Raw genomic sequence first — 19,480 nt, forward strand, 5'->3', positions numbered from 1 at the left:
TCCCGACTGGTTTCACTTTTGCTGGTTTGTCTTTCTCTTCCACTCCCCCCTTAGTATTTCATTGTTTAGTTCATGCGCTTGGGAGGTGCCCCTCCCCCGCTCACTTTTTTCGCTGTTCCTGGGGGTAGCTTTCTTTTTAAATTCTCGTATTCACTTTAACCCAACTCATTGTTCATTGTTGGTCATATGACCTCTCTCAGCACATGTTCAAAACGCTCAATCTTCGATGCTTGTCCCAGTCAGTGGCTCTAGATCCATATGGACACTCAGTGGCAGGACTGTCGGGGCGGAGGAGTGCCTCAATTCCCCAGCATCACACTGGTGAAGAGGCCACCCCTCAAAAGCCCCATGGCTAGGAACCTTTTGCCAAGGCTCCAGGGGGGGGTAGTGACCCATCACCCCCCTCCTTTCCTCTGGTGTGCAGATCACATCCCCGGGAGGTCCAGGAGATGTGTCCGCCAGTGTGTCGCCATAAACCGGAAGTCATTACTGCATGTTCCTATACAGATGTTTATAGATCAACAGGCTGAGAAAGCATATTTTAAAGTCTATGTTTACAAGAAAAGGATGTTCCTTTTAGGTTTTTATCATGCTATATTTTTCACGTTCTGCATTGCTCATAAATGGAGGTTATCAATGTTAAGATTTTGCTTATTACCTGGTGTCTTACGCAGATTCTGCTTACAAGATGTGTTAGGCTTATTGATAACAAAAACACTTCAATGGGAACCACCCTTTATAAGAAATGTAGAGGTGATGAGAGTATTACAACTCATATATATCATGCTTTTGATTTTAATGAGATATGGCTGAGATAAAAATGCGTTAAATTGTAGAGGGTTAAACTTTAAGATTAAAGTCAAACATATAGCACAAGATTTACAAAAGCAAAGAATAAATATTGCGATCCTACAAGAGACTTACATCAAAACAGACAACAAAGCACTCCCAACAACTGTTGTTTGATGCTAGTCATCTGGTCCAGCAGAGGGCACAAGGAATCCACCAACATTTTTGAGAACTCAGTGACCTCTTCCGGTTGAGGGCTCATGGTCCCGACTGGTTTCACTTTTGCTGGTTTGTCTTTCTCTTCCACTCCCCCCTTAGTATTTCATTGTTTAGTTCATGCGCTTGGGAGGTGCCCCTCCCCCGCTCACTTTTTTCGCTGTTCCTGGGGGTAGCTTTCTTTTTAAATTCTCGTATTCACTTTAACCCAACTCATTGTTCATTGTTGGTCATATGACCTCTCTCAGCACATGTTCAAAACGCTCAATCTTCGATGCTTGTCCCAGTCAGTGGCTCTAGATCCATATGGACACTCAGTGGCAGGACTGTCGGGGCGGAGGAGTGCCTCAATTCCCCAGCATCACACTGGTGAAGAGGCCACCCCTCAAAAGCCCCATGGCTAGGAACCTTTTGCCAAGGCTCCAGGGGGGGGTAGTGACCCATCACCCCCCTCCTTTCCTCTGGTGTGCAGATCACATCCCCGGGAGGTCCAGGAGATGTGTCCGCCAGTGTGTCGCCATAAACCGGAAGTCATTACTGCATGTTCCTATACAGATGTTTATAGATCAACAGGCTGAGAAAGCATATTTTAAAGTCTATGTTTACAAGAAAAGGATGTTCCTTTTAGGTTTTTATCATGCTATATTTTTCACGTTCTGCATTGCTCATAAATGGAGGTTATCAATGTTAAGATTTTGCTTATTACCTGGTGTCTTACGCAGATTCTGCTTACAAGATGTGTTAGGCTTATTGATAACAAAAACACTTCAATGGGAACCACCCTTTATAAGAAATGTAGAGGTGATGAGAGTATTACAACTCATATATATCATGCTTTTGATTTTAATGAGATATGGCTGAGATAAAAATGCGTTAAATTGTAGAGGGTTAAACTTTAAGATTAAAGTCAAACATATAGCACAAGATTTACAAAAGCAAAGAATAAATATTGCGATCCTACAAGAGACTTACATCAAAACAGACAACAAAGCACTCCCAACCAACCAGTTCAATGCTCAATATTTAGCATATGGATCATCAAAATCGTGTGGTGTTGCTATTCTATTTTCTAAAACCACCAGATTGAAACTTGAACATAGGGAAATAGATCAAATGGGACGCTGAGTGGTACTTTGAACGAAAAACCCATCACGGTAGCATCCATTTATGCTCCAAATCAAGATCAAATCCAATTTTTAAAAAACAGCTTAACTAAACTCTTAACATTTCAAAAAGGGCCCATAATTTTGGGTGGAGACTTTAACTATTTAATGAATAAAGATTTAGATAGAACTTCCCACAACTCTACTAGACTATGTAGAAATCAGAAGAAGACTGCACACCCACAATTGCACACTTTAATTGAAAATTTTGGTTTATTTGATATAGGGAGAAAACAACATGTTAAAGACAGGGATTACACTTATTCTCAAGCAAATATAACACGTACACTAGACTAGATTATATATTACTCACACAAGAACTGCTACAAAAATGTACTATATCGGAAATTGGCACACAAATATGGTCTGATCATGCTCCTGTTTTATGCACTCTTCAGATGTCAAAAGATCACTCATTCACACCTTTTTGGAAATGTAATAAACTTTTGTCATATGATACCAAGTTAAGAAATGAGTTACAGACACAACTTCAAGAGTATTTTAACACAAATACTATAGCGGAGGTCTCTCAATCCACTTTATGGGAAGCTTCCAAGGCAGTCTTGAGGGGAAAATGTATTTCTCTCCTGGCTTTCTGCAAAACAAGATTAGAAAGGAGTTAATGGACTCCATACAAGAATTTGAGAGGTTGCATAAGACAACGTGTGACTCCAAAGTATACCAGTGACTTCAAAGTGCAAGAAAACAACTTGAATTACTTGACACATTAAGAATTAGGAAATCAAATTTTAACATGCACCAGATGACTACAATCAAAAGCCCTAAAAAGCTACGATACCTTGCATGGCAACTTAAAAAGAGGCAAGAGGAGCGCTTTATAGGTAACATCAAAGACTCGAAAGGCACGCTGAAATCTACAACTGCAGACATTATTAAAGTATTAGAGACCTTTTATACTACACTTTATTCTTCCACTAAGCCAAAATCCTTTGATATTCAAACATATCTGGAATCTGTTGAAGGTCTTCAAACAATCACTGAGGAACATTATCAACAACTGGAAGAACCTATACAACCTCGAGAAATAGAAGATGCCATCAAGAATCTTAAATCCAACAAAGCACCAGGCCCTGATGGCTATACATCAGAGTACTATAAAGCATTTGCTCCCATGTTAAGTTACTGACTGACACCTGTAATGAGATTCTAAAAACTGGAAGGCTACCTGAGACTTGGAAACCTGCAAATATAATTTTAATTCCTAAAAAAGGGAAAGACCCTAAATCTTTTCACCCTATATCCTTGCTTAATATTGATTATAAAATTTTTACATCTGTTATAGCAGCACGGTTGAAGCTGATAACTGGAAATTACATACACAAAGACCAAACCGGATTTATTGCATCTAGAGACATTTCAGACAACATCCGTAAAACTTTAAATATTATACATTATGGCAGACAACACAAACGCATCAATTCAATGCTTCTGTCTATCGATATAGAAAAAGCCTTTGACTCTTTAGAAATTAAATATCTTGATACCCTTTTAAATCATATGCAGTTTGGCCCCATCATTCACAGATCACTACAAACAATTTATTCTGAACCGAAAGCAAAGTTACTAGTAAATGGATCTGCTTCAAACAACAGTATACTTCGCAGGGGCACGTACCAGGGGTGCCCACTTTCACCGATCCTTTTTGCATGTGCGATACGACAGAACCCAGAAATAGAAGGCATCACCATCAACAATAAAGAATTCAAAACTAGCTTGTTTGCTGACGACATCGTCTTATATGTGACTAACCCAGAATCAACCCTTCTTGCACTTCAAAAATCTCTAGATGCATTCAGTTCCATAGCAGGTCTGAAAGTAAACCATAGGAAATCAATTCTATACCCAATTAACATAACACCAAGTATGAAACACAACATCCAACTGAAGTATACTGAAGTATGCATATCAATGGACACAAAATTGTTTTCAATATCTTGGTATAAATATACCTCTGGATCTTTCTGATCTCGTTAAGGTTAACTTTTCAAACATTCATAAGAACATTGTTACCCGGATTATTCACCTGGACAGATAGAAGTGCTATTGTAAGGTCTTATATTTTATCTAAATATTTATATTGTTTTTGAACTCTACCAGTTTACCTTTCAGAGGAACAGTTAAAGAAATGGCAAAGAGATATTAACAAGTTTATATGGCAGTTAAAGGCACCTCGAGTCCCTCACAATACCCTCCGTAGATCCAAGAAAAAAGGAGGAATGACTGCTCCTGATTTACAACTATATTACAACACAACAACAATAGCTATGCTATTGAGACAATATCACGATAACGACTCTCTTGACTGGTCCTGGATTGAAGAAACTACATCAAATAATACAAAAATGCGAGAGATGATGTGGGAAAAACAAAGCTTTTCAATATCTAAAAAACCGATAAACCTTTACCTAAAAACCACACTTAGAATATGGTATCAAAACAAAGCCAAACTAACTACACCACACTCACAACTAAGCACTTTCATAGGCCAACAATGGTTTAAACCTGCGAAAGAACATAACACATACCTTACCTGGAGAGTGGCAGGCATTACTAGGATAGTTGATGTAATTAATAAGCTTCTCACGAAACCTGAAATAGAAAGACAACACAATATTAAGATTCATTGGTTTGAATACCTATAATTAAGGCATTTAATAGAGTCTACTGGATTTAAACAATCAATTTCACTTCCTTTTATGGACTTTGAACACATTTTATTTAAAGGCTACAAGAAAAGAGGTTTAATCTCCAGAATTTACCAAATATTACTTGAAAGGTTTAACATGAAAATAATGAGCTATCAATCAGCATGGCATTCAGATCTTAAGCAAGCAATTAGTGAAGAACAATAGGAAAATATTTGGAGAACTCAAAACAGTATTTCAAAATCCTTAGAGATTCAGGAAGCATCAAACAAAGTGCTCTTGAGGTGGTATTTGACACCAGCAAAAATTTCACATATCGTCCCGCAAGCTTCTTCACTATGCTGGAAGCTATGCGGGGAAAGGGCTGATTATTTACATACTTGGTGGACCTGTAAACATATTTTAAACTTTTGGAAGTCAGTTATAAAACAAATTCAAATACTTACAGGCTTTGAAATACCTCTTGACCCAAAAATTTTGCTTTTAAATCTTTGGCCAGATGAAAGCCCACCTATCATAAGGAAACAACTGCTTAATGTATTAATAACAGCTGCAAAAGTTACAATAGCTAAAAACTGGAAAGATAGTCACCCTCCTAACATTAATCAATGGCTTCATAAACTATGGGATTTTTTTCCTATTAGAAATAATTTCTATATAGAATACTAATGACCAAAATGAATTTGAGATATATAATCCTTTGGGTAAATGGTATCCTATACTAGAAAAAATAACCTTTGATAAGTACAACCAGGGCTTTTTTAATAGAAAAAGCCCAGCAGGAACTCATTAGCATAACAGGCCACACCCAACAGCAAACTCATTAGCCTATTAGGCCACACCCCTGACAGCACAGCTCATTAGCATATTAGGCCACACCCCATGTTGCCAGACGTGTGGTCATCCAGCCACACCCACCTTTTACTTCTTATTCTGTTTACTTTGTTGTCAAAACCCTGGGCTTTTTTTGTAGCAGGAACTTCTTTGCATGTCAGGCCAATCCTAATGAGTTTCTGCTGTTGGGTGTGGCCTATTATGCTAATGAGTTCCTGCTAAACATGGCCAGCTCAGGAGCCAGCTGGAACTCCGTTCCTGCCCAAAAATAGCCCTGAGTATGTCATTACTGAAACCAAATACAAAATAATGCTATACGGTTGAATTGATCTTTGTTAAAGTTCTACTCAGTTCTACATGTATCTTTATTACTATACTAAGTTCCATGTTGACATGACCTAGTTCCTTTTGTTTATTTTTTATCTGTACTCCTATTGGAAATATGTTGGTACATATTAGTCTTCGTATGCTGAATTATAGGTGAAGAAACCTCTGTATGGTTAAGTTTTGTTCCTTTTTGTTGTATTTTTGATAAAACAATAAAACTATTTTTGGGGGGGAAAGAAAGAAAAAAAAAGAAAGGGGCTCCTCGGCTGATCCCTCCCACTCCAAGTTCCCCTGCTTCTGCAACAGTATTAAGTATAGATCAATGTACTAGAAAAACAAGAGGATGAATGAGACAGAGATGATAATATACATAGATAATAATATTGCTTGGTTTCAGATATTCTTTAACAGTAGTAGGAAACCAGTATAGCATGAAACCAACCAAAAATAGTGACTAGTGAGATAAGAGTTCCTGGCTTTATAGACACTAGTGATGGCAAGTAAGTTTATGGATCCAGACAGAGTCTTTTTTTTGGCTTTGTTGACAGCAACATACATTTGCTTTATTATGGTATTATAAATGAAGAAACAAATCATCATGATGCAGTAATAACAGCATTCTTAACAAACTAGAATAAAGTTAGACACCTTAAGTTCAGAGGCTACATCCATAATGCCTTTTTAATAATGAAATCACTGAAATGAGAAAATTGCTGGGGAATGTTTTGCTGTGAGAGATTTGGTTATAAGTGAATTATACTTTTTTTTTAGTGTGATGTTGAGTTATATTGAAATTTATGGATCTATAGGGGGCAACCATTATTTTAGTACTTTTATATCAGACACTTCTGAAAGGCACAGGCACAGTATGGGTAAATAGGAACTTAATTAAATTTGATTTTTCTTCTGGGCTGCCAAAGTTAATGATGAGTTGTTATATTGTGATGACATGGAATGAAAAGGAAAAACTTCAAAATTGAAACCTAGAGAGATGAATGATTCTGGTGTGGAAACAGCAGAAGAGAAGTACTCAGTAATTTTCACACATGAACATATTTTCTCTGTTTCTTCTACTCTGAGGAAGAAAGATCATACTTCTATATAGCTAGCACCTTATACATGTTGCTGCTGTCCTTTTTGTTGTTGTTCAGTCGCACAGTTGAGTCCGACTCTTTGCGACCCCATGGACCAGACCACGCCAGGCCCTGCTGTCTTCCGCCGCCTCTGAAGTTGGCTCAATTTCATGTCCGTTGCATCTATGACACTTTGGGATGGTGGTGATTGCTGCCTCCTGTACAATGTCATGAACCTCCGTCCATAGTTCTTCAGGCACTCTATCAAATCTAGACCCTTGAATCTATTCTTCACCTCTACTGTATATTCATCAGGGATGCGATCTAGGTCAAACCTGAATGGCCTCGTGGTTTTCCCAATTTTCTTCAGTTTAAGTCTGAATTTTGCAATGAGTAGCTCATGATCTGAACCACAGTCAGCTCCAGGTCTTGTTTTTACTGACTGAATAGAGCTTCTCCATCTTTGACTGCAAATTATATAGTCAATCTGATTTCGGTGTTGCCCATCTGGTGATGTCCATGTGTAGAGTCGCCTCTTAGGTTGTTGGAAAAGGGTGTTCGCTATGACCAGTGTGTTCTCTTGACAAAACTCTGTTAACCTTTGCCCTGCTTCATTTTGCTTTCCAAGGCCAAACTTGTCTGTTATTCCAGTTACCTTTTGACTTCCTACTTTAGCATTCCAGTCCCCTATGATGATGAGGACATCATTTTTTGGTGTTAGTTCTAGGAGGTGTTGTAGGTCTTCATAGAACCGGTCCACTTCAGCCTCTTCTGCATCAGTGGTTGGGGCATACACTTGAATTACTGTGATGTTGAATGGTTTGCCTTGGAATCGGACAGAAATCATTCTGTCATTTTTGAGATTGTATCCCAGTACTGCCTTTTGCACTCTCTTGTTGACTATAAAGGCCACACCATTTTTTCTACGAGATTCCTGGCCACAGTAGTAGATATAATGGTCTTCTGAGTTAAATTCGCCCATTCCTGTCCACTTTAGTTCACTGATTCCTAGGATATCGATGTTCAGTCTTGCCATCTCATTTTTGACCACGTCAAGCTTACCTTGATTCATAGAGAGCGCCGAAGAATAGATTCTTTTGAACTATGGTGCTGGAGAAGACTCTTGAGAGTCCCTTGGACTGCAAGAAGAACAAATCAGTCAATCCTAAAAGAAATCAAGCCTGACTGTTCCCTGGAAGGCCAGATAATGAAATTGAAGCTCAAATATTTTGGCCACTAAATGAGAAGGGAGCATTCACTGGAGAAGACCCTGATGCTGGGAAAAATTGAAGGTCAAAGAAGATGGGGACGGCAAAGGATGAGATGGTTAGACAGTGTCATCGATGCAACGAACATGAAATTGAGCAAACTTCAGAGGACGGTGGAAGACCGGAAGGCCTGGCGTGATGTGGTCCATGGGGTCGCGAAGAGTCGGACTCGACTGTGCGACTGAACAACAACAAATGATGATGAGGACATCATTTTTTGGTGTTAGTTCTATGAGGTGTTGTAGGTCTTCATAGAACCGGTCTACTTCAGCCTCTTCTGCATCAGTGGTTGGGGCATAGACTTGGATTACTGTGATGTTGAATGGTTTGCCTTGGAATCGGACAGAAATCATTCTGTCATTTTTGAGATTGTATCCCAGTACTGCCTTTTTCACTCTCTTGTTGACTATAAAGGCCACACCATTTTTTCTATGAGATTCCTGTCCTAAGCACCTTTTATTAACAACTATGTCACAACTTCTTCACTCAGAGTGGCTACCACCCTATTCAACCTCTGTTCTTCAGATTATGGGTCACACTTTCCATCCTTCTTGTCTCTTTTAATATCTACAGAGAGTCATGATTATCTTTATTTTTATTTATTTGGATTTTTATCCCGCCCTCCCCTTGACGGGCTCAGGGCAGGTTCCAACAGTGTAAATAAATACAAGAATATAAAATACTATAGAATTAAAACCATTAAAACATATAAAGCATACAGCTCTAATAAAAGCCAGTGGTTAATAGTACTGGGAATAAATTTCCCAGAGAGCTGTAAAGTTTAGGATCTCAGACCCAGGCTGTAAATAGGGGACAACCCAAGGAGGGGGACGCCCGCTGCCTCTTGCATCTCAGGTCCTCTCTCTCTCACTTCCAGAGACATCCACAGACAGGGTAGCCCCCCAGACCCCTTTAATAATCAGCCCTCACACAGAGCTATTGGGGTTAGGGCTCAAACACTGTTTTAATCAGCCACTGATCCCTGAGTTACACATTTACTAATTTCAGCCTGTTCCAAGCAGCCATTCTATACAGCTCCCCCCAGTCAGAAAAACCCTTTTCACCTCATCCCTTAAGCTGACATCTGCTCTCTACTGCTAACCCCTTAACCATAGTTTTTCAACTGCTGTTTTCCAAGTCTTCTTCTCTCAACATTCCATTCGCCCTCATTGGCTGCTCTTTAGGAGAGGCTGACCCTAGCCTGTCAGTCGCACCAAGCGACATTGCAATTGCTGTTAGTAGTAGTAATATCAATTTGTTGTCGAAGGCCAGTCACAGCTGCTGGCGGAACATCAGGAACTGCAATGCCACGACCACGGCCATACAGCCCAGAAAATCTACAACAACTAATAAAGTAATATTTTTTCTCGTCCTGGACAGTATTTGATTTTGTGGGCTGGGGCTGTAATATGAATTGTATTTAAAAATAATTTAAATACATATTGCATAAATTATTGCTTATTTTTAATTTTATGCTCAGTTTGTCTCCATGATTGTTCTTTATATCCAATGCCCTGCTCTTTCCCCTGCAAAAACGGTGAAGAAAAAAGGTGGAGTGGGACACTACCTGCATCATGGTTGGGTGGGAGGAGTGACTTAAGAGATGCTAGAGATATACAAGAAAGGAAGGTTAAGAGGGAAAATAACTAGAGTGGTCATTAGAGGAGCATCAGGTGGGCTCCAAGCCTAAGAACACTAACCTGGAAATACACCCAACTTAAGAGTTGCCAGCCTCCAGGTGGCACCCGGAGATTTCCCACTATAACAACTGATTTAATGACCAAGATTAGTTTCCCTGGAAAAAATGGCAGCTTTGGAAGGTGAACTCTATGGCATTATTCCCTGCTGAAATCCCGTCCCACCCCAAACTTTACCCCGAAAACCTCCAGGTATCTCCCGACCCAAAGCTAGCAACTGTAGTCCCACTGAATAAAACAGGATTTATTTCTGAGTGAAACTGCATGAGTACACTGCGCCTAAAAACTGGGGGAGGAAAAACGTAGCCGAATGTTTGGGCTCGGGGGTTGTGACCGCACCCCCCTTGAAGTAATCCCTGCTTCTTGTCCTGATCCGAAGCGAGTCATGTATGTATTTAATTATTTTCCAGAATATTTCTATCCCGCTTCTCTCTCTTTAAAAAGAAACACTCAATTGTGGGTCTAGACGCGCCGGCAGGCGGCCTCAGTCCCCAGAGCCGTCCAGCAGGGGTCACCTCAGTCCCGCCGATCCTTCGAGAATGAGGAAGGGGCGTGGCTACGCGATGACGTAGACGCAAGCCTGGAGCGGGGGAGGAGCGTGCGGAGCGGTGTTTACACCCGGAGCCGGCGGCCGCAGCTGCACTGTTTGGCCGTAGGGCCTGTCCGGGCTGGTGTGTGGACGGCTGCGTCTTTCTCCTGTCACCATGTACCGGGCCCTGTACGGCTTCCGCTCGGCCGAGCCCAGCTCTCTGGCCTTCGCCGCCGGCGAGACTTTCCTGCTGCTGGAGCGCAGTAACCAGCACTGGTGGCTGGTGACCCGTGCGGGCTCCGGGGAGACGGGCTACGTGCCGGCCTCATACCTGCAGCGCCTACAGGTCAGGCAGGGGGCAAAAGGCGGGCGAGGGCTGACCCGCGCAGGCTCACGCCTTCCACCTCCTTTTCCTCGTGCTTGGGGGGAGGGCGGAGTCGAATCAAGCGCTTCTCTTGCTGGGCGAGAGGGTGAAGGTACCTTAAGCACTCCCGGGGAGGTATGGTGTCTTGACGAAGGAAGGAAAGTGAGGCACGCATGGGTCATTCTCCTCTAATTGTTGGAAAATGGAGTGACACCGGTGTGTAGGTTGTCACCTGTCATGATTACACGTTTATTTCTTCATATGTGTCAGGAAGATGCCCTATATAGAAGTGTGCCCCATATAGAAGTGTGGCTACACACGTGTGTGTGATTGTGGCACGTGTGGTGTCATTGGTTGTTGTTTTTTAAGGAAGAAAAGGTATAAAGTGTGATGTCGCCCCCAGTCTTCTATTTTAGAGTGTCTGGGTGCATGTCAGGGATGGTTTGTGTGCCTTGTGGCATTCTTAAAGCTCAGTGGCAGTATTCATGGCAGCTACATACCCTACTGTCTTACTGAAGCCAAAAAATCTGGTTTCACCAATGTGTAATAAGTGGATCTGCATTAGGAAAAGTAGGCTGCTTGTCTTCATGGAAATTGTGACAAAGTAGGGTCAAAGGCAAGACTTGAGTGGTTTAAAGGTGACTGGGAATGTAGGGAAACTTCAGGAGAAACACCAAGAGATAGACTTACTAATGGCTCTGTAGGTTTAGGTGGGTAGCTATGTTAGTCTGAAGCAATAGAACAACATTTGAGTCCAGTGGTCTAATGACTTTCTACAGAAAGTAGCACTTTTGGGGGGGCCTTTGTTAAGACTTCTTTTGTTGAAGTTTGACTTGGCTGTGCATTAGTGACTAGTTACTACTCCTAGAATGCTCTTTGCTGTATGTGAGTAGCGGCTGTGCATTAGTGACTAGTTACTACTCTTAGAATCCCCTTTCCTGTATGTGATTACATTAGGTGTGTTGGTGGAGATAGGTACATAGGTAAAAAAATGTGCATTCCAGTGTTTCTTGAGAGAGAAAGCATGCTGGGAAAGATGAATGGAGAAGAGAACAGTGTCCCAGATGAAGGGAAACAAAAAGTGTTGGTGCACAGGGACATAGTGGCCAAGGAACTTGGTGAAAATGATCACCTGTTTAATGAGGTACTGGTTTTCATGTAAAAAAAAGGGTGTTCGAATAGTGGCAGGTGTGGATTGCCCAAACTACTTACAGTATGTTCCCATACACATAATGAGAAAAACCTTGAGCCTTCCCCAATCTCTGTGGCACCTGTTCTTCATGTACACAATAAATGGTTTGTTAAAGTTGATGTGTGTTACCACAGAAGTAATGTAGATGCACCTGTGAAACTGAGAGGCAAAAAGGAAGCAACAGGAAATTTTTGGAGAGGACTTTTATGTTGGATGATAGCCGTTACAAATTGTGCAGGGCTTATTAATTGATTATGTTGCTGTACGCACCAGATACACACCCACCCACAGCCAGATAGCTATTTGGAAAGTCTCTCTGGAGCTGGCATTCTACAACTCTTAGCACACAGGAAAATGGCCTTGGTGCAAGCCTTCTGCTAATGTGGAACAGAAAAGAGCCAGGCTAATAACAGGTCTGTCCAACTACTGATGAGGGGGCCAGACGGCTAAGCCTGCAAAAATGTTGTAACAATAGTGGCAGTAATTATAGCTAAGTCAGACATGCTAGCAATTATGGAAAGTGAAAGAACAGATTGCTTCAGCCCAAATAGGAGTTGGAGTGATGAGCGAGAACACCCTCCTCTCCTGTTTGAGGGTGTATTTAGAGGAAAATTCCTAGCGAAAGCCTAAACACTAAAATGAGAATTTGCTTTGGAATTGGCACAGTTTGGGTCAAAGTGTTTTCTAATGCTGGAGGCTAGAAGCTGAGGCTGAAATAATTGTTTAAAGAAACTGTGTGTGTGTGTATAATAGTGATAATTTATACATTGAAATGCTCAAATGCTTCTATCCATGCTTTAGAGAACTTGTATCTGCATGAACCTGTATTATCCCTGTGCATTGACAGCCTTTCATAGTCAGACTCCTGTAGTAAAATGATTTTCTCCTTTGGTTAATAGGCCCTAATGTCGTCCATTTATTTAGAAAATTAAAGCACAAATGAAAATGGTGTACTGAGTCATTTTAATTGTAAAATGGATCGGTCTGCTTCTCCTCCTGTGTTTGTCCTGTTTTTCTGTATATCAGCTGCTGCCTTATTTTAAAGACCAGGTGAAACATAGCTTAAAATGGCCTGAAATAAGTCATATTGCTATTCTTTCCTTGTTGTAAATAACCAGTTTGCTTTGCACTTTTTACTGAATGTGGGTCAGTCAGCCATCAGCTTCAGGGTTTTTCCTGTTTATTCTTCCGCAGAAAAAAAGAGTGTGACAGGTGGAGTGATGGTGGCTCCCTTGAGATCCAGCTGAACATTTCCCTGTGTGGAAGGATTTCCTCTCACAGAGCATGAATTTCTTGCCTCCTTCCTTATGCTGCAGCCAAAAGTGGCCCCTGGAATGCTGCTCCTTTGGGGTAGCATTTTGGCCTGTAGTGGGATGGTAGGAGGCAAGAAAGTTGCACTCTGTGGGTAAAAATTCTTCTACCGGAAGAAGCATTGAGCTAGGTTCAAGCTGTTGATAAAGGAGGGTCCTGTGTCTTCAAAAGCAAATCAGTTGCTCTAAATATATTTTTCAAAAGGAATTCCTGCTTTGCATCTCTTTCAAGCTTTCTGAGTGGAGCTTCACTGGGCAGCTTCTGGATTAGAGGTCCAGCCATCTGTGGGGTGAAACGCCACACGCACAAATCCCTTTGACTGCCCCTTTCCCTTGAGGCTTCCATGTTCCTCTTTCCCAGCTTGGCCCAGTTCTGCTTACCACCTGGGCCTGTGTTCTTTCCATCATTCAGTTTCCTGCTTTCTCTGAACACAAATTGTGAGGCACCTGGTTATGGTCCATGTAAACAGCTTTCCACACAGTGATTGTTTTAAAGGGTTTCCCCCAGGCTGCTGTTGTTATTGGCTCTTTGGTACCAGCTTTCTACCCTCAGCATTTTGCATTATAGCCCCATACTCTGAAACTGTGTAACTTTGCTTCAGATAGAATTTTTGAGCTAGTACATTCTCATTTAAGATCACAAGAACTGCTGTATGGTATCAGACCTATAGACTATATAGCATAGCATTATGTTTTACGCAGTGGCTGACCAGATGTTCTGGAAAGCCAAAAGCATGGCACGGAGGCCAAAGCTTTCCTCTGGTGTTAACCGTCCCCCCAACACTGGTATTCAAATTGTTAAATGGCAGGTCTGTTTAATCATTATGGCTAGTAGCCATTGGTGAACCTAATTTCCATGAATTTGTCTCATTCTGTTTAGAAGTCCTCTAAATGAATGGCTGTCGCCACATCTAATGGCAGCAGGTTTCACAAGGCAGACATTCTGTGTGAGAAGTAGTTGCTTTATCTGTCCTGAATCTATTGCTCATCAGCTTTATTGGGGACCTTGAAGTTCTAGTTGGGGGGGGGGGAGTTCTCCCTTTTAAGAATAATAATTGTATAAACCTCTGTACATAATTTTATTAGCATCTATCATTGCCCCTCGCCCCATCATTTCTCTAAACAAAAATGCCCCATACTACTTTGTCGTTGCTTGCAGGGAATGTGTTCAAACCCCTTTAGAACTTTGTTTACCCTTTTTCAGCACTTATGATGACCACAACTGTATGCAGTATTCCAAAATACAGCTGCACTTTCTCCACTAATCCCTAACTTAGATACATGGTAATTATTTGCCATAGTGAGGAATTTATTTATTTATTTTAGAAAAACAGTGGAGGTACAGAAAAGAAAACGGGAAACATGAAAATAAATGGGTTATACAACATAACTATGCTTGTCAAAGACAATCATGTAGTGCATAATGTATAGGACAGAATTATTTCATCCCCTTCATTATAATTTTAAGGTATTATATATAAAATACAATAATTCTTATTTCTGTTGGGATACGATTGTATTCATCATTTAAGTTTTAAGTCTCAAACTTCGTAACTAATCTATTTTGACTACAATGGTTTCATCATTACTACGTATTCAACATAACATATTTTCGCCACTTCTCCATATTCATTAGAACCTTTAATGGATTAGTAGTAGATCATGGTGCAAAGGAAAGTCTGTTATATATCTCATATAGAGAACTCATTTATATTTGGGATATGACATTTGGAACAGATTTTAATTCTATTTCTATGTAATTGCTATACATTTGTATATGATATTTTCTCACTTTAAGTTTGTCTCCTGCTAGCATAATACACATAATGTACACTCCATTTTTCCTCAAATTTCATAATAGACCTGTCTCTCAAATAGGTTGTTCATTTTGACATTACTGTATATTCAGAAGTTAATTTTCCCATTCTTCTAAACATGGACTGGTGTCTAGTTTCCATTTTACTGTGTAAATAGTTCTAGCCGCTGTCACCATGTATTTGAATAGCTCTTCTAAAATTTGTGGTAATTTGTTAGGCAGAGCATCTAATAGCATGCTCTTGGCTTCCATTGGGAATTTAAACTGCATATATCTTTTTTGCTTTTCTTACAAGTCCACCACATATGAAAGAAGGTTCTATCTATGTCTTGATATTTCCAGCATTTTCCTTTGTAGTTTTTATGTGCTTTCTCAATGTCCTTTGGAGTGGTGGGGAGGGGGGGAGAGATGTGTGTGTATATATACATACACCATCTGAAAAACATTTTGTACCAATTTCCCTTAGTGTCTGACTGACTGAATTTGATATCTTTTTCCCATAGTCATTCCCATTGTTGCATAGATATCTGTTCTTTAAGGTTTTGCATCTACTTAATCATACATTTTTTTCTTTTGTTCATCTTCTGTTTCTTGCTGTTTCTTATGTATCAATCATAATAAATGCACCTTTTATTTTATAATCATATAAAATATGATTAGCCGCCCTGAGCCCTTGGGAGGGCGGGATATAAATCTAATAAATAAATAAATCAGCTGTTCAAATTCAGTTGCATCTCTTAGAACTCCACCTTCAGTACTCATGAACTCCTTTAGTCTTGAGAGTTATTGATAATATATCAACCATTGAATGGATATACCTTCATCTTTAGTATCTTGCCAAGACCTGATTTCCCCCTAAGTGTTTATCATCCTGCCATATGTTAAAAAAATCATTTTTATTTCTTGTGTTCTTATCATAATGAACCTCTGTTGGGGATATAAGCAAAGCATTTGAGGGGCTGAAAAAATTCTGGCATGTAAACCATATTCTCAAAAGTCCATCTATTATTATGTGACTTCGTTCTTGTGTTTTTAGTTGATTTCTTAATCCATAAGTAATTGTGTAGGCCTTCATCAAGATCTGCTGATTCTAATTTTACTATTCTTTGTTTTGGGTTTTTAATCCAGTCCACAATCCAGACCAGACCTGCTGTTTGGTAATATAATTTTATGTTTGAGATTGCCAAATCTCCTCTCTTTTTCTCGTCTTGTAATATTTTTAAGCTTATTCTTCGTTTTTTGTGTTTCCATATAAATTCATTTAACTGTCTTTCAATAGTCTTCCTTCTATATATATATGGGTAACATTTGGAACAAAACATTTAGTTTTGGCAGCACATTCATTTTAATTGTAGAGATTCTTCCTAGCTATGAGATTTTTAGTTTTTTCCATCTTATTAAGATTGTTTTTAAGTTCTTGTTCCAATCTCTGATTTTTTTTGTTATTTTCTTTGTTTATCTTATAACATTTTTTTGCTTTTTTAACAGCAGTTGCTAGTAAAATTTCTCCGATAAAATCTTTAGTTGCTTCCCAAATTGTACCTGGACATTCCTTCTCTGTTTTTTTTTTTAAAAAAGCTTCCAAATCTTTTTTACAATTATTTACTACATCATCTTGTAGTAAAAGAGTATAATTTAATTTCCATCTTCTTCTTGGTTCTCTATTCCATTGCAAGATTACTTTTATGGAATTATGGTCTGCAAATGTCTTTGAATCTCTACTTTTTCTAAATTCATTGTCAATCTTTTTGATATCCAACACATGTCTATTCTTGAATATGTTTGCTGTCTGTCTGAAAAGAAGGAAAGGTATCTGCCCTTTAGATGTTTGGTCCTCCAGGAGTTTTCTAATTCCAACATTTCCACGTGAAGTACATTTTTAGGTAATTTCCCACCTTTAATATTCCTTGAGCTGTCTTTTTTGTGTCTAGTACTCCATTCATATCTCCAAGAATCATTATTCCCTTATCTTGGAAATCCAGTGTAGTTGGGGAAAAATTCTCAAAAAAATTAACTTTAGCCTCATTTGGTGCATATATTGTTGCTATCATGCATATTTTGCCTTCCGGGAGTCTCATTTTTAAAATTAGGTCTCTTCCGTCAGAGCCTCTTAATTCTTCTAGTACTTCTGTCGGTTGTTTATGTAAATAGCTGCTCTGCATTTTTTATTTTGTGCTGAAGCAAGATATGCTTTGTGTAATTTTTGTTGTTTAAAATGTGTTCGTATTCTTTATATGAGTTTCTTGTAGGCATAATATTAGAATTTGTTTTTCCAGTTAATTGAAGATTTTTGCATTTTGAAGGAGAATTGAGTCCATTGGTATTTATTGATACTGTTTTTAATTTATCCATTTTGCCCTGATGTTATTGCCACGACCAATTTATTCTTTTCTATGCTTGTTTCTTCTTCGTAGTTTTTGGTCTGTGAGCTTTGCTTTGAGCTACTAGCAGATTCCTATGAATTATTTGGAGGTTTTCTTTCTGTTCCTCTATGTTAAGTCCTACGCTTACAGTTCTTCAGAGCTCTCTCAGCCCTAACTACTTCACAGGGAGTCTGTTGTCAGGTTTTGGTTCTTTAGTATTGTGTCTCGCATTTTCTTGTAGGTGAATCAAACCAATATATCTTGAGATAGCTTATTCTTGAATGCAAATCTTGATTTCACACTAAAAATTTGGTCAGTGTCAGGAAAGTCTTCTGTACCTTCAAATAATTCTGAAGTAAATCACATAAGCTTTTTTCCAAATTCCTCTAAAACATTATTAGATCTGCATTGAGTTTCCAGGTTTTCAATTTTTTTTAGGATCCTCTGCAAATCAGCATGCCATTTTTTGACGGTCTCAGTACAGCTGTTCTGTCACCATCCAAACTCCCCCCAAAACAGTGCTTCCTCTTTGTCTGCTCTGGAAGAAACTATACTAAAAGTGCAATCCTAAGCGGAGTTACTCCAGTCTAAGCCCTCTGAAATAAATGGGTTTAGACTGGAGTAACTCTGTTTAGGATTGCACTGCACGGCCACCTGGTTCAAAAACAGTTTCCCCTGTATTATTAAGCAACAAGACATTCTCAAGAGGGCAAAATATCTCATCCAGGACACTTCTTGCCCCTACAAATAAATGCACAATGTTTAGCATGTGTCTTTCCTAAGTTACTGTAACTTAAACAAGAATCATAACGTCCATAGCGTGGAGGTCAGTGGTACCAAATTTTGTTTGAACAAGTCTGATAAAAATCTGCTGAGCCATGTTCACTGACGGCCAACTGCACTTGGCTGTCTCCATGGTGGTGGGAGACAACTTTGAACAGCAGTGTCGCATACGTCCCAGCTGCCCTTGGCCAACCATAATTCAGCCCAGCCAAAGTCCTCTTCAACAAGACGGATAATGCTGAAGAAGCTTAAAAAATGTCTCGATTATGATACGGGTGAATGATAATTCAGTGGCAATAGCTGCTAAATATACCCAGGCACCGTCTTTAGTGCTGAGACACAGCAAAAACTGTTCCAGCCTTGGCTATTTTCAGATCTTCTTGTGGATTCAAGGGCATGCGCTCGAGAGAACGTCTGAAGGAGATGCCAAGAGCACACAGACTGAGCCGTGCACCAGCCCTCGGCTTCTAACACAAGTGGCTTTAAACCAGATCATCACGGATTTTTTTTTTAAAAAAAATGTGGAATAATAACACAGCAATTGGATTACAGCCTCTCTGCCAAGGTTTTGGGAAAAGCCAGCCTGGGGTGATTTGTATGAAAAAACATAGTTTGGGAGTTAAGCTCAGATGCTGTGATTGCATTCCCCTGGAACAGCCAGTTTCGCCTAGCCCTCCTTCCCCACAGTTCTCTGTCTCCTCTCCACTTTCTTAAGGTCCTTTTAGCTTGTCTTCTTTCAGATTCCTCTTTCTGAGCCCTTTGGCTGCTCCGCACACTTCCTGCAGTTTCTCGGCTCCTCTTCCCTGTGCCCTTATATCTTGGGACAGCTTCCTAGTCCCCAGCCTGCCCACTACAAGGTTTCACTCCCTGCCATGCTATTTCCCCTCCCTTCAGCACTCAGTTTGCTTTCTGTGAGCTGTTTCCCCGGGTTTTTTGAGAGTGGTTCAGTGGTGGGTTTTCCCCTTGCTTTGCTTCCAAGCCGAAAGTCATTCAAAAGCGTACAGATTCCCTCAGATCCCCCCACCCTTTTCCGGCCCCTCAGAGGCCACTCCCCTGCCCACATTGAGGTCACTCCTCCCACTCCTTATTG

The 19,480-nt window shown here is 40.0% G+C and overlaps 1 protein-coding gene across 1 annotated transcript in view; it reads left to right on the forward strand.

The window, feature by feature from the left end:
* Positions 1–10,694: 10,694 nt before the first annotated feature.
* The window catches only part of NCKIPSD (NCK interacting protein with SH3 domain), a 133,931-nt gene continuing 125,145 nt past the window's right edge, over positions 10,695–19,480 (forward strand). Inside the window, exon 1 of the mRNA XM_015427977.1 lies at positions 10,695–10,908. Coding sequence (XP_015283463.1) covers positions 10,738–10,908 — 171 coding nt within the window. The 5' untranslated portion in view covers positions 10,695–10,737. The remainder of the gene's footprint in view (positions 10,909–19,480) is intronic.

This window comes from Gekko japonicus, unplaced genomic scaffold, assembly GCF_001447785.1.
Source record: "Gekko japonicus isolate JY-2015 unplaced genomic scaffold, Gekko_japonicus_V1.1 scaffold980, whole genome shotgun sequence".
NCBI lineage: Eukaryota > Metazoa > Chordata > Lepidosauria > Squamata > Gekkonidae > Gekko > Gekko japonicus.